We start from the raw sequence: 16,007 nt of genomic DNA on the forward strand, positions 1-16,007 counted from the left end.
AACTCCTTTGACCAGATTTTTTGGATTCACATCTCTAGCGAGTCACAAACCTGGGACAAGACTCAGTAGCATTTGCAATTTCATTGTTCATCAGAGCCCTGCTGTTTGTTTTTAGGATAATCCATACTGTTGTTAAAGTGTACTTAAGATGTCACATGCTTTGCCGACTGGATGGAGCTAAGGCTCCACGTAGAGCTCCCAGTCGAAGGGAGCACCCGGCTCTCGACAGACTTTGCTGTACCTGACGGGCGCCAAGAGGTGATTGCCTCAGGTGTGGTAGGTCTGCCGACTCTGCGGAGCTCAAGAGCAGGTTTTCTGTTTGATCAGACATTGGTTGGAGACAGACCTAGTAATATCCTTGCCTTGTGTAATAGTAGTGTTTGCTCTGCTTGGCTGTGTGATTGTGAGAGGCCGGAGTGTAATGAGGGGATGTCCTCATGGAGTCAGTTGCTTAATGATCCTGACCAGCGGTGCATATAGGTGTTAACCTGTGAGTACCGCGTGCGTGAGCCTTGAAGGGATCCCACATGGTCGGGGGCAGTAACGACGACCCTTACTTTTACTCTGCAGATGAACAACTTTGGCCTTCATAAATCTTTTCAGATTGAGTTCAGGTTCTTCAATCCAGCACCTTGCACAGGTAGTCCCATTCTGTTCTGTGGCATGCATTGAGAGAGCACACCAGCAGGCACTTTAGAATGCTCAACTATCATAAGTGCCGGTGTTGACCATTACGCCCAGCACCACAAACCACCGGTTTAAATGAAGCACTGGGCTGCTCATACGATGGGCATGCAGGATTCAATTGGAGCAGTCCAACCCCCCCCCCAACTGTTGAAATGTGCAAGGGAGCTGATAGGTCAACTCCGAGCACAAATACTGGTCAGTTTGACAACTACTTTGTTCTAGGGTCTCTCATGGCCATGAAAGACTCAGTGTACTCATACAGGGTAGCACTGGATTATGTCGCGGCAAGAGTCTGCTTGACTGCTGTGCCGCAGCAGGCAAGGGTTGAGTCTGGACCAGTCTGCTCTGCTCGAAGCGTTGCACACTGTGTCCTTCAAGGAGAGCCCCACATACCTTAAGAGCGGACAATGGGCCGCACTTTACAGAGCAAAGGAGCCAACGAGCCCCGCTGCCTGTGGGACTTATGAAGAACCAGGGTGAGATCTGCGCTGGTCTAGAAGCAAGAGGTTGCACAGCTTCTATAGGGGATGTAAAGTTACACCGTCTCTGTACATCACTCAGGGGATGAGTTGTCTCTTTCAGTGTTTATTATTGAGCCTATTTAGGTCATTTTGCACAATGTTTTGCTGAGCTTGTGGTCTGCACTGACAAACACCCCCTTCACTCCCCTATTGTGACCAATTTCTTTACCAGACTTTGGGCGGGCTCTTCTGTCCACTTTCTGCGGTTTATGGGGATCATACTAGACCAAAGCGGTTTCATGATGGGTGCACCCTACTTTGAACTGTAGCGCACATCTATACCAGCCAAGGATGCCTGGACCTGAGGCGTCTGAAACATACCTACGATTGTGCATGCTCGCAAACGCGTACAACTGGCCCCACTGAAGTCATTGTTTCTCATTTACCAATCTGGGCTCAAGCTCACCAAGTCAGTCTGGTTCAGTAATCGCAAAGTTGAGAACGGATCGTGAATCGCTCCATTGGCCCTAGACTTCACTTTAGAAAGAAATCTAGCACCTTGTACACAGTCCTCATAATAAACAAGGGCTCAGTTAGCTGGCTAGTAAGGAACTGGTGAGTTTTTGTTTTCCATTGAAGTGTAGACAGCGGTGCCCTTCGTTCACGCGCAAGGGGCGGGATCACTGGGAGTAGTGCGTGCTGTTGTAAAGGGTGGCACAGCTTTAGGCGTGTGACGCTGTATAGAAGTGCAGAGTGTGATGGTTGTTGCAGTTAGCTCTACTCCATGAATGTGCAGATGGGGGTGGGGCAGCAGATATGGGGCTCCAACAAAGTGAAAAGTAGAGTATTGCTAACTATAGGTGTCCTAAATATTTAAGAAAAGTTTCATTTGCATTTAAAACTCTGCAGTACAGGTAGAGATGAAATATTACCAGACATGCAATTTTCATATGAAATGTTATGCTGTTACTTCTGTATATTTCATAGCTCGCTACAGTGCTCAATGCAAAGTAGGAAAGGACAACCCTGAATAATAAAATCCCTTTAGATAGATAGATAGATAGAGGTCTTAATTGAAGTGTTTAGAGCAGTGGTTCTTAATCTTTTGACTTCTGTGGATCCCTGCTGAATCATTACTGTAATCCAGTGACCCCGATTCAGTTACAATTAGAAACCGGGGACCCCCAAAGGCTATGCAATTTGGATGATTTGAATCTCAAAACAATACACAACGATACAAGAACACATCAAACAAGTGCTCAAATATTGAAATATTGTGTTTTAATTCACTATGAAATAAATGTAGAACGGTTGCACATTTTAAATTTTGCTTATTTTTGTACTGTATTAATTTTAATATTTAAAAACCAGTCACGGGCTCTCTGAATAGTCCTCGTGGACTCCCAGGGATCCTCAGACCACAGGTTAAGAATCACTGGTTTCTCCTCACTCAAGTGTTGAGCATGGCATCGCTGCAAGAGAGGGAGTCTCCATTGAAGTACAGGGTTCATCTGTGATGAAGAAAAGCCCTGCTGGGGTTTTCTTTGGTGATACTGGAGTGGAGTGTTGCAGCAGCTGGTGTGAATTTGTAGTAGGGGTTGCATCCGCTCCATGATATGCAGGAGCTGGGAACTCTCCAGTGGGGATGGGTGTCGAACACCACAGTGGTGCACATGACTGACTCTCCTGCTCCTTCCATCTGCAGTGCCAGTTTGCGATAAAGGATGTACCTGCGGAGACCTTGTACGACGTTCTGCACGACATCGAGTATCGCAAGAAGTGGGACATCAGCATGATCGAGACCAGGGACATTGCCCGCATCAGCGCCAATGCAGACGTGGGCTACTATTCCTGTGAGTATCATTGAGGGCAGTGGCAGCCCCGCTCCATGCCAGGACTCTCAGAAGCTCTGCAGAGCTCTTTCCCTCTCCCAACCTCAGTGCGCGCCTCAGATCTCAAGGCAATGATATTTAAAAGTGTGTGGCTCCTCATGGGAATGCTCTGATTCAATTTCAGTTCTCCTTTTGAATTAAATTTTTTTCTGTTTAGGGAAATGTCCGAAACCCTTGAAGAATCGAGATGTGGTGACCCTGCGGTCCTGGCTGGTCCTGGACAAGTACTACATGATCATCAACTTCTCGGTCAAGCACCCGGTGAGTATCTTTCAGTCGAGGGAAGGGACAGCAGGGTGAGAGTGAGGGGAAGATAGACTGGACAGGCTGGACCTGTCCACATGAAGAGCAGTGTGATTCAAACGAAAATTTATACGAGTCTTTGCGACAAAAGTGACTCTGGCGTTGATGCTCCACCCAGCGTGTTTTCTCGACGCATTGGCCACAGGTCTGGAATCCATCGGAGAAGGTCTCCAAAGATGGAGTAGCTATTTAGAGAACCAACTTGACTAGGTGTGTCCTCAAGTCTAGATGATTATTCAAGACTGCTGAGTCCTCATCTGTTACTTTCTAACTTCTATTTCGTTCTCAAACATGTCCAATATTAAGCCAAAATGTCTCAGTATTCCTGCCCCACCATGGTGGTCCTACCTTGGATCTTTTTACCGCTTCCGGTAGACATTAATGTCCAGATTTCCCTTAACCACTTACCTTTGTAGTCAAGGAGTAGAATCTTTTTACATTTTCTTTTTTTGTCCTACTAATTGGCAAGATGTTGGATGGGCATAAATTTAGCAATACAGATGTTTGCAAAAGAAGAAATAATTGTCCATGTGGCTCTCAGGGCCACGTACTCTCCTTCGGGTTAGGCTTTCATTTAAACTCTAAAAAGAAATGCTACGAAGTTAAGTCTTCACCTCTTAACAACTAAAGTCTTCTGCTGCAGCCTCCCGGATGGAAGGGGGTTGCTTCTGCCTGATGAACACAAAGCTATGCTAAGGTATGTGCACTTGGTCTTCAGCCATGGGATTCTGTCTCCCACCAACTTTCAACCCCTTCCTCACCTTCAGGCCACATCACGCTTCCTTTGGACGGGGGGAGGTGGGGGGGGGGGGGTGTAGGGTGGTGGTGGGGTATGTCATCCTTCACTGGCCTTGGCTGAGACCCCGTGGGCAGGCCATATCTTACTGCAGACCTGAGGCTATCGACATCCAGGAACTGTCAAGCGCCAAGACAGCTAGTGACTGTGAGGAATAGTGTCTTACAGGGTTCAGCACCTTTTCGCAACATCTCCTGTGAGAGGGGACCACCATGCGGGAGGAGAGAGTGGGCCAAGACACAAGTTTGATGACAGAAAGCGGGCAGGGCACAGGACAGAGGAGCAGGAAAACTGATCCAGCACACACTGAGATACGTCTGAGGCTCAAGATGAGTGAAACTGAGGATGGGAGGCGGTGACTTTAGCACACACCAGATGAGGGAGCTGGTTACCATAGCATTAATGCAGAGGACGGAGGCGGTGACCTCAGCCTATAGCTGATGAGCGGCATCCTTGAAACATGGCGGGAGTGGGGTTCGGCCACAAGATGAATATGAAAGAGTGGCCAGGCCCTGGGTGAGTGAGTGGCCAGGCCCTGGGTGAGTGAGTGGCCAGGCCCTGGGTGAGTGAGTGGCCAGGCCCTGGGTGAGTGAGTGGCCAGGCCCTGGGTGAGATAGTTACTGGAACAAAGGCAGATGAATGAGAAACAAATGAACGGGGCTGAGGGACACCGTGGATGAATGAAGACCGAGGCACAAACCTGAGGCGACCCCTGGAAACCGAGGAGGAGACTGGGTTTGAGTACAAAACGGATGAAAGGAACGTGAGACACCAGGAGAAGTAGAGTGGGGAGCGACTCACCGCAGGTGAGAGTGGAGGCAGGAGCACAAGACCGAGGAGGGGTGACGGGGCAGAGGAGGCATGAAGGGGCCGAGCATTGAGGAGTGGAGCAAGCGGAGTGCAGGGGAGTGTGGAGGACGGAGAGGACCGCTGCGGAGGGTGGATGAGAGAGAGGACCAGGGTGCGGAGTGGACGTGGTGAGGGTGGAGAAGAACGCTGCGGAGGGTGGATGAGAGAGGGGACCAGGGTGCGGAGTGGACGTGGTGAGGGTGGAGAAGAACGCTGCGGAGGGTGGATGAGAGAGGGGACCAGGGTGCGGAGTGGACGTGGTGAGGGTGGAGAAGAACGCTGCGGAGGGTGGATGAGAGAGGGGACTGGGGTGCGGAGTGGACGTGGTGAGGGTGGAGAAGAACGCTGCGGAGGGTGGATGAGAGAGGGGACCAGGGTGCGGAGTGGACGGGGTGAAGGTGGAGAAGAACGCTGCGGAGGGTGGATGAGAGAGGGGACTGGGGTGCGGAGTGGACGTGGTGAGGGTGGAGAAGAACGCTGCGGAGGGTGGATGAGAGGGGGGACTGGGGTGCGGAGTGGACGTGGTGAGGGTGGAGAAGAACGCTGCGGAGGGTGGATGAGAGAGGGGACTGGGGTGCGGAGTGGACGTGGTGAGGGTGGAGAAGAACGCTGCGGAGGGTGGATGAGAGAGGGGACTGGGGTGCGGAGTGGACGCGGTGAGGGTGGAGAAGAACGCTGCGGAGGGTGGATGAGAGAGGGGACCAGGGTGCGGAGTGGACGTGGTGAAGGTGGAGAAGAACGCTGCGGAGGGTGGATGAGAGAGGGGACCAGGGTGCGGAGTGGACGTGGTGAGGGTGGAGAAGAACGCTGCGGAGGGTGGATGAGAGAGGGGACTGGGGTGCGGAGTGGACGCGGTGAGGGTGGAGAAGAACGCTGCGGAGGGTGGATGAGAGAGGGGACCAGGGTGCGGAGTGGACGTGGTGAAGGTGGAGAAGAACGCTGCGGAGGGTGGATGAGAGAGGGGACCAGGGTGCGGAGTGGACGTGGTGAAGGTGGAGAAGAACGCTGCGGAGGGTGGATGAGAGAGGGGACTGGGGTGCGGAGTGGACGTGGTGAGGGTGGAGAAGAACGCTGCGGAGGGTGGATGAGAGAGGGGACTGGGGTGCGGAGTGGACGTGGTGAGGGTGGAGAAGAACGCTGCGGAGGGTGGATGAGAGAGGGGACTGGGGTGCGGAGTGGACGCGGTGAGTGTGGCACCAATCAGACCGTGGTAGCGTAGAGTAGGAAGCGAAGATAGGATGGGATCCGCAGGAGTGATGAGAGGAAAGGCTGAAGCCCAGACGGACATGGGAGACCACCGGGTGATGCTTGTGGAAAGGAGGCCAGGGACAGCTCAAGGATTTTGGGGGCCCTGGGCCTGAAGTATTCTAGGGGCCCCTGTTCAGAACAGCCTTGAGTACAATCAAGTGTCTGCTCTCTTTCGCCAGATCACTTACCGCCCATAGCCACACTCCTCCAAATTCAATATGTATTTACATGTGTTCTTCAGGGATACTGGTGTGTGTTTTCAACATTGTAAAACAGCCTCAGCTCTCTAATATTACTGCAAATAATCCGTGACCCTCTCCCATTTCTCATATGTGAGGTCCTAGCTTGATCTAAAATAAAAAAAATAGTCTGCAAAATATCTTAAATAGACTCTCACATCATCCACATTTAAAACCAATTAAAGGAAAACGCTATTTAAAAGGATCTGTTTCAGAATTATTGAAGGTATCCGGGTAAGACTCTGCAGAACATAGCTGCCTCTATCAGAGTGGCCCACTGTAAGGCTGGGGGCCAGGGCCCAATTTGCCCCCGACTTAAAACCTCTCTTGGAGGGACATGGGTAAGTTAGTGTGGAGAGCAGTGCACACCGCTGATTCACGAGGCGACAGAGTCACACGCAGATGAGAGATGGCACAGCTGTCCCAGATGGGTGAGAGCGAGGTACGAGGCACCGGCGGATGTGAACCAGTCCCCACGACCAGGGCTCTCCGAGACCTAAACTCTAATCTTCCAGTATGTATCCTGACACCACTGGTTTCCAAGACTGTGGCTCGTGCGCCTATGATAATCGGAAACACCTCTATATAAAATGAACAAATGTGACCATTACCCATAACGTCTCCACTCTGAAATGGCTCTTACATATTCATATTGTTAATCAACTAATTGGGCTGGTTTTATTGCCCTCAAAAGAGCTAGCCCTCTCCTAAAATCTGGGCTAGATGTCACACCCATCTCTGCAGCCGTTGCTCAACCTGCTGTTCTACCTGATCGACTCCACGTGCACTAGTCGCCCTTGTATTTTCCATAATGGAAGTTGTAATATTAGTGTTTCTCGTTGGTGCACCGAAAAAGACGTTGGTTATGGGAACATCCCTGAATAATTCACTACTTGTGGATTGCCTCATTTGTGCCCAAACCAGTGGAGCCCCGGCACGCGCCGCCCATGAGCCCGACCCGGTCCAAGAGCATCTCAGGGAAGGGAGCACCGCCAGGTGGTGACACACAGCATGGTCTTCTTGGTGCCTCTCGGACATTGGCTGAAACATCCACCTCGTTGATGGACCTAAAATACACGGTCCAGCCAGAAATTCAAGCCTGTCCCCTGCATTGAGCTTTAAGCATGATGCACGTGCGGTGGCAAGTGTTTAAGGTGCGTCCCCCACCCGCTTCACTGCTCGGGTCCAGATGCGGATGTCTTCCATATGGCGTGGCAGTGCCCTCTGATTACTGCCTGCTGGCAACGCGTTCATCCTCTCTCTCCCGAGTCCTGGGGTACACACTCCGTTGTCACTTGCAGAGGCTCTGCTAGGGCTTCTGGACGAATCTGACAATGGGGGGGACAATTCAAAATTGGGATGGCCACGATGGTGCCAAAAAGAGACATTGCCCTTAAATTGAAGCTGACAAATACACCGATGAGAACCGAATGGAGGAAAGAGATAAACTGGTGTGCGGCTAAAGAGGAACCCATTTATGCTGCAAGGGGTTCACCTCTTGAGCACCAACAAATATGGGGGAAAGGCTGGGTTTTTATGGACCACAGGCTTGTGCATTGATCACTCAGCGAGTATTCCTGTGAATTGTCGGCTAGGGGTGAGAATTTGGCAATGCCATCGTTCATGTTGTATTTCATGCATTTCTTGTAATCAGTGCAATTGATCATGTATGTGTTGACGTAGAGGTCCAAGGTCAAGGATTGGTGGAGGGTGTGGGATGAGCAGCGTCCATTGAGATCAGGCTCATTGAGTGCAGATGGCATTGACTTTCAGCTGTGAGGAGGGTACAACAGCTTAACTCGCGTCCTTTTTGACTCCATAGGACTACCCTCCCCGGAGGGATCGTGTTCGTGCCGTCTCCCTCCTGGCCGGCTATCTCATCACCTCAACCGGGCCCAACAGCTGCATCCTGACATACTTGGCTCAGGTGGACCCCAAAGGTAAGGCATGAAAGGGGGCTCTGTGCGTCCATGGATTGGCCTTTCTGGTCGGTTGTTTTTGGGGTTTGTGAGGGTGGTTAATGTATCTGGTGGTTGTTATTGCCCTCTAGTGTGTTAGTCCCACACAGACCCCCTTCACGTTGAACAGGAAGCAGGCACCTCTGTGGTAAGGACAGCTCATCAGGGTTGACCTGGGTGAAGGTTCATCTTGCTCATCACAGACCTGACAAAGGAGCTCGGTCTCCATCCTCATCCTCGCCGTGGTCCTTCTGAGTTCAAGGGCTGGGGGAGTGCGGTGCCCCCGACCCCTCTCACACGAGGACGAAACACTGGTGCAGTTGGCAGGAGGACCTTTTTCATGCGGTTGGCATCTGATCTCCTGTGGTGGGTGAACAGTATGCTTTGTGTACTTGGTGAGTAGCTCAATGGCACCATTTGTTAAAGGATGTGTGCCTCATATTGGTGTGTAGTGAGACGGCACCTCCAACATCCGCAATTAAATGCTACGCATCCGCATTGTGTGTAGAGTGAGTTGTTCTGAGAAGGTTCCGCGCGCTTTAGAGCATCACGGATGACGCGCCGGGGAGTGTGCTGCATAGCCAAGTGCTTCCATGAAACCAATGCAACTTTGGAGATGTGGAGACCTTTCAAGTGGGTTCCTGCTTCCAACGTAGCCCAGGTCATCGGCCAGCCCTTTGGGCTCTATAGCGATGATGTTGGTACATCAGGGCTCCGTGGATATGTTCTAAGAGCCCATCGTCCACTGAAGCACACCTCGTTCCCTCTTTCAACAGCGAGCCGTTGCCGGGTTTGATACGATTGGTGGTAAAACCTGCTGCTGGCCACCAAGTAGCTGATTGTTCTTGGATTGTGCTTAAAATTGAGCATCGGGGGAAGGGAGGGTGTGTGCGTGTGTCTGTCTGTCTGTCTCTCTGTCTGTCTGCCTGTCTGCCTGTCTGCCAACTGAGGTAAGAAGAGGTGTTCAATTATGTTAATCAGGAAAATAAACATTTCTGGTGATAGGGCTAGAAATGATCATGTCAGTGCTGGGGATAACTGGCTTGATCGGACCATAGAAGGTAGAGTTGGACGAAGCAACAACTCTTGCAAGGTTTTTTTAATGCAAGTTTATAATTTGAGAGAGGAGTTAGCAGTGATATCTAGAGACATAGAGAAGGATGTCTACAAAGGAGGGGTTCTTGTTGTAGGAGAAAAAGGAGGGAGAGTCCGGATTGGAAAGATGTGTCATGGTGGATCTATAAATATGAATTCATTCTAAAGCTCAGATTATGTTTGAGGAAACTGGAATACAAAGTTTTCCGGATACAGTGATGAAGCTATTCAGGTGACTGGCTGCACTGTCTGTGGACATGGCAAGTTTCATTTGGGCGTAGTGAACAATCTGATGCTTGAAGACTCATTCGGCAATCAAGGTCTGTGAGAAGTTGGCCTGGTATATGATGCCCACTTATTAAAGTGATTTCAAAAAGGGGGTGGTGATGGACAGAGTATCTGAGTTAATCAGAACACTCCTACCCAGTCAACAGATCAGGGCTTGATCCATCACCGTTTTTTAGCTCACTGCACCATCCCAGTTCAGAACCTGGCTATATGCAAATTAGTCTGTCCCTGGCCCAGTGCATCATGGGAACAGGGCAGACCAAACTACCAAGCCAATTCTTCACTGGAAAGGAAACCAGCTTCCGGGAAGCGTGGAAGGGTATACTCAGATGTGAGTCCCTTGCTCATTGCACCATCAGGATTCAAGCAAGCCGGGCCGACGACGCCTGAAATGGCAGAAACCGGTCCCCGGAAGCTTGTTTCCTTCCCAGTATAAGAATTGGCTTGGTAGTTTGGTTTGCCCTGTTGCCATCATGCACTGGGACAGGAACAGACTAATTTGCATATAGCCAAGTTCTGAGCTGGGATGGTGCAGTGAGCTAAAAAACGGTGATGGATCAAGCCCTGATCTTTGGACTGAGTAAGAGTGGTCTGCTTAATTCAGGCACTCTGTTCATCACCACCCCCTTTTCTGAATCACTTATTAAAGTGGGCACCTTGCACCAGTCCAAACAACCCTTATGGTGATTTAAGAGGTCAAAGTTAACCTCAGAAAGCTATCCAAGTGGTAGCTATAGAGAGCAGGCTTAGTCTTGAAGGAATGTTAAGCAGCTTGTTTTACCAGAATGCAACCTTATTGTATTGATTAAATGAAAGGAGAACCACACAGTAGTTATAAAAATCTGTTTATTATTAACACACTCTATATACCTCACAGTAACTGCTACACGCAGATAAAAACAAAGCACACAATACTGCAGCATAGAAACAATCATAAGTAGCACTACACAGTGGTTTCCAGGGGGAGACCAAACCATATACTAAAATAGTGGTATAAGAGTGGTAGTGGTATAAGAACCACGACTCGAGTCAAGACCGTGTCTAGAGGATGTAGAAACACTGGGACCCCAAGGAACCACCCAAGGTGAGTAAGTAGGGACCCCACGGGGGACGGGTGCAGTATGGGAATACGACCGCAGGCACCGTAAAATTCCACCTGAGAGTCGCGATTGCAGCTTTAAAGTTTTAGGAACCTTCCCAGTGGATTACGAGGAAGCCCTTTGAATCATAGGAGGTTGAAGAGCCACCCCACCCATGGATACTGTAGTGCCAGAGTTACCTATCCCAGGTAAGCTGGGTGCATAGGGCTGAAGTGATGTCGGAAACCACCCGTCGATCTCAACGGAGGACTTCAAGGGAATGCCACTGCGGGAAAGAAGAAAAGTGTCAGTTGGAATCCAATGGTGGATTCGGGATGAAGAGTACCTGAAAGCAGAGGGGACAGAGTCTGGGTCACTCAGGGGTGACCAGGGGCTCGGTAGATGAATGCCCACTGATGTCTGGTGCTTCAGATGCGTTGAGGGGGTTCTTGACTCTGCAGCCACCAAGACCAGGAGACGTTGAGGATGGCCAGGAGCTGGATTCGAGCTGTCCCATGAAGGTTGTAGAGTGCAGAGGGGTCAATGTCCGGCTGGAGCACCAACAAGCCTTTGCAACAGCAACCCATGAAGATGGTCAAGAAAGGTTACGGTTCAGACCAGCAAGGTCCAGGAGACTCACCACACACGGGGGAGTCAGGGCAATCCTGGAGCAACCAGGGAAGCCCAAGAAAAGCAATGTTGACCCTCAAGTGAACCCACAGGCCGGAGGGACAGGAGTCACGAGGGGACCTCGAGCAGATTTACCAAGCAACAGCCCACGGAGCACTCTATGCGAGGAAGCTGACGTTTTTTGGTGGAAATGATGCAAGAGGTCGGGGCTAATTGGAGCCCGGTGGACCCGTTTTGGTAACGCCAACAAGCATATGCGCTTGCAGTGCACAGGTATTGCAGCCCCCACGAGGGACTCTGACCTCAAACTTGGTGAGAGGGCAGGTCGGACCTCGAGGGACTTAGAAAACCACCTCCTCTTTGGAGTCAGCAGTAGTTAAGACGCAGCAGACCAGTCAGTTGCGTTACGGTGCCTGCGACTCCTTCACTCCAAGGGAGATATCTTCAGTTGTCCTCGATGCTCCACCGGTCCGGCACAGAGCCTATATGGTGCACGGGCACAGGGGATGCCTTGGACGGAGTGGGAGACTAAGTTGGGCCCAAACGTAGTCCAGAGTGTCTAGACCGTTGATGGTCAGTGGTTTCTTGTTCAGAATCTTGTCCACGTCGAATCTAGGGTCCTACAGCCAGGTTAAGCCCTTTTGTACCCACGGGAGAGGGTTGGACAGATTCACGGGACCCTCCCAGGGGAAGGTCTGGACAGTAGGGAGGTTACTCCCATGTCCTTTATCCAGTTTCGTGCCAGAGCAGGAGCTAACGGCTCCCAGGACTGGTATAAACTGGACTATGCACAGGGACACCAAATGTGCCCCTCCTGCAGACTTTTGGTCGCTGGCAAGCGCACCCACCCAGGCCTAGTAAAATGAATCCTGTCTGGGAGGTGGTCACACCTCCCTGTGACAGGGTGCCTATTGTTCTCTCTGCCCTTGCTTGAGGTTGGCTCAGTAGCAGGAGGGCAGATATGAGTCTCTGGTCGGCTGCAACCGTTTTGGGCTGTCCGGGACTAGAAGGCTGGTATCAGGAACACCAGGGACCTCAAAGCCCGTTTCTGATGGGTGGAATCATACCTCCCACACTGGTAACCGTTGTGGGGGTATGATTCCACAATGTTTGACACCAAACACGATGGGGGTACTTTCAGTCGTTTTAGAGTTGACCATCACGCAGTTGCATAATGCCACTCTATGTCGTAAATGGCTGTAGCACTAACAACCCGGGAGAATGGACTCCGTAGGCTGCAGGGGTGTCCTGCTCATTCAACGGCACCCTCTCACTTAGAACCAAGCATTCTGCCTTCAGGATTGTCAAGGCCTGCTATATGGGTGACTTATAGGTTTTAAGTGTAGTGACCCTTAGATATAGTAAACCTTTATCTTAAGTAAGTAGTGCATGCACCAACTTACACAGGCTGCAATGGCAGGCCTGTAGATCTATTTTGCATGGCCTCTCGTGGGTGACAGAATACATGCTTCAGCCCATGGGAGGCCTCTGGGGTATGTATGCCCCGGGTACATGTGTAGCATATACTAGGGACTGACTAGGGTAACCCAGTATCAAATCTGGAGTGTACCTAAGTACATGACATAACATTTTATGGAGAAAGCAGATAGACTAGGGTCCTGATTAGCAGGATCCCAGTCAGACTAGTCAAAAACAGTTTAACATGAATCAAAAAGTGGGGTTAACCATAAGAAGCAGATCCTACTTTCCCACAAGGTCTCTCAATAAAGTAATGTACATTTGGGGGGAAATGGTATAGAATTCAGTCAAAACCTCTGAAGGACCTGCAATACAAATGGTAAAAGATTCCACATCTTCGAGCATGGTGGGAGTATTTTCCTCCGTTTAAAGAGTGGATTTCTCACTGTGACCGGTAAGACAGAGGCACGAAAAGGATGGATGTAGTCTCTGTGTTTCACCACCTGTTCCCCGGCAAGCCTCCACTGTCTCCAATGAGTATCAATCTCATGCAAATCGGTTCCAGATCCTGGTCATGGGAATAGTTCAGCGTGGAACTTCAGAATACAGCATTGGACCCCAATCCATACTCTAGACTCGGCGCCCTCACCGCACGATATTGGACAGTGGCATGTTAAGGTAACGGGCAGCCCAAGCTCAGCATCCAAGTCTCAGCACACGCCTTCCACAAAAGAAGAACCAACCAATAAAGGCGTGGATGAAAAACACCCAGGTTAATGTAAGCTCCATTGATCCCCTGACATACCAACCCCTCCCCTTGCAGGAAAATGGATTATACTCTTTACAACATTTCAGAGATTACCCTTCATAAAGTACTCTTCCGATTACTCTAGAGTCGAATAGTCTGTAATGTGAGCCATCAAGGAACCCTTGTGGTAAAAAGAACCTTTTAGCGCCAGGAGACCCTCACTGGGTGATAACCTGCTTTCACAGTTTCTTTCTTACATTGGGTTAGATGTTGGGAGCCATCTTGCATACCCATGCATGCAGAGCGGTTGGTCGGCGGTAAATAAGGCCAGGATTGCTGGGGATGAGGTTAGAATTAGACATTACCATTCCTGGGAGATCTAAAGATCACACAATACATGTAAATGTAAATGTGTGTATACTTGTAAAGCGCACTGCCGCCCCATCTCGGGGCGTCCTGGCGCTGTATACCGCTGTGGAACGCATCCTGGCTTTCCCTGTGAGATGCCCCCTCCAGGGCACCCCCAAGGTGAAGACAGGCATCCCAGCGCTGTTGGGGCCGTTGTGGATATTAAGCAAGCTATTGCCCAGAGTTGCAGAGTGGGACCCATGATTAGAATAGGCACCGAGGCGAGAATTATCGAGTCCGTAGACATTGAGCCCAAGACCCGCCGAGGCAGGAATTGAACCCTGGTCCCGGGTCAGACCTCTGCATCAGGGTCTGCCGCTTCTAACCAGTGAGCCACACTTCTCCATACACCAACGGTTGCTCTCTTTGTGGCCGAGAGAGTTGCATGTTGTAGTGAAATGTCAGGAGGATCTTCAGTCTAAAAGTGGCTCCTTGCTCTGTTCGGACCTTTCCTCCGTTCCAAGGATCACTGCAGGTGGAAATGGCAACCCCCTCCCCCAATTGTCCCACACCATGCAATGTGAATTGCTTCTATGTAATAGGAAGTCTAAGTTGATTGAAAGGTACTGAATCCTCAGCAAGTTAAGCATGATGTGTTGTATTGATGAAACTTAATAAAAAGATTTATTAAAAAAAAGAAAAATGTTGCTACTAATGCAACACAGATTTTTGTTCAACGCTACACATTCTGAATGACTGAATAGAGGAAGCGTGTACAGGAGCCCGAAGGATCCATAAATGGGCATGTACACAGTAAATGGGATCTATCCAGTCAGATCGGGATTGTTTGAGTGCCAGGCAAAGATCTCTCCTACACAAAGGGGGGGACCTGCCATGAGCCACCAACCTGATCATTCATCCACAGTCATGAGTACGACACGCCAAGGCCCAATGCCGGAGTGTAGGGACAGGACTCTACAAACACCCGGGACTCGGTGCCAGAATCCCTGTCGAAGCAGTCTGCCATTAAAAGCACTAAAAACCATTCCCACCCCCCTTTCTTTGGTTGAACTGGATCCCACGATCTATTCTCAGGGCTGAGCTTGAGACCCAGTTGCTGTGGACCACCACTGATCATCAGAAGGACCGCGTGGACCTTGGCATGTGGGTCCAACACAAGGTCCACAGTCTGCTTTGCCCAGGGCTACAAGATGCCCTTTGGTGGTGATTGTGCCACACAAATCAGTTACGTACTATTGAACCGAGCTCTGCCCCGGGCGTGGAATATTTTAATATCAAAAGAAGCAAGGCGGGCGCCTTGTACAGTAAATGTATTGAGAAAGTGAATGGATATCAACGTCACATGGGAAGAAGGCCTGAAAGTAATTCCCTGCAACCAGTGGGAGCAGGAGCTCGGACCCCACAAACTACTATCTGATCCAGTTCCATGTTCCATGGCCTTGTTTTCTCTTGTTTGTGTAGGCAGCAAAACTCTAACTAAATGAATACAAAACCTGGGCCCCAAGTTCGGTTATCGAAATGAAGTATTGCGGTGGTTGTTTTTAGTGTAGCAAAGATTCTCTTTCCGGAGAGCCTGGTCAGTGCCGTTATGTTGACATATTTTGGGGTTTGTGTTTTGGCGTCACCGTTGTTGAATGTGGGTGAAGGTTTTCCTGGTGATAAGACTCACCCCTCCCCCTACCACCTCCCCTGTGCTGGGGTGTGGTAGGGTTTTGCCTAGCTTCGGGAAGCATGACTGTTGTAGTCAGTCACTGGGTACTTCCCTAATAATTCTTCCTACCTCTTTTAAGAAAAGGGGTTGCTTCTGTTTACATGGATTTCTGCAGTAGTTTAGAGGCCGTGGGTTTAAGTTGTCAGGACATGAGGGGTTCATTGACACCCCCAACTTGTTCTACAGCAGTGTATTTTCACATCCACAAAATGGCATATTTATTGGGGTTGGCAGG

The 16,007-nt window shown here is 50.2% G+C and overlaps 1 protein-coding gene across 1 annotated transcript in view; it reads left to right on the forward strand.

Annotated features, from left to right (window-relative positions):
• Positions 1–16,007, forward strand: part of LOC144752212 (START domain-containing protein 10-like) — a 145,823-nt gene that overhangs the window by 113,125 nt on the left and 16,691 nt on the right. The window contains exons 2-4 of the mRNA XM_078640174.1: positions 2,854–3,001; positions 3,198–3,301; positions 8,298–8,415. Coding sequence (XP_078496300.1) covers positions 2,854–3,001; positions 3,198–3,301; positions 8,298–8,415 — 370 coding nt within the window. The remainder of the gene's footprint in view (positions 1–2,853; positions 3,002–3,197; positions 3,302–8,297; positions 8,416–16,007) is intronic.

Source organism: Lissotriton helveticus, chromosome 4_2, assembly GCF_964261635.1.
Source record: "Lissotriton helveticus chromosome 4_2, aLisHel1.1, whole genome shotgun sequence".
Lineage (NCBI taxonomy): Eukaryota > Metazoa > Chordata > Amphibia > Caudata > Salamandridae > Lissotriton > Lissotriton helveticus.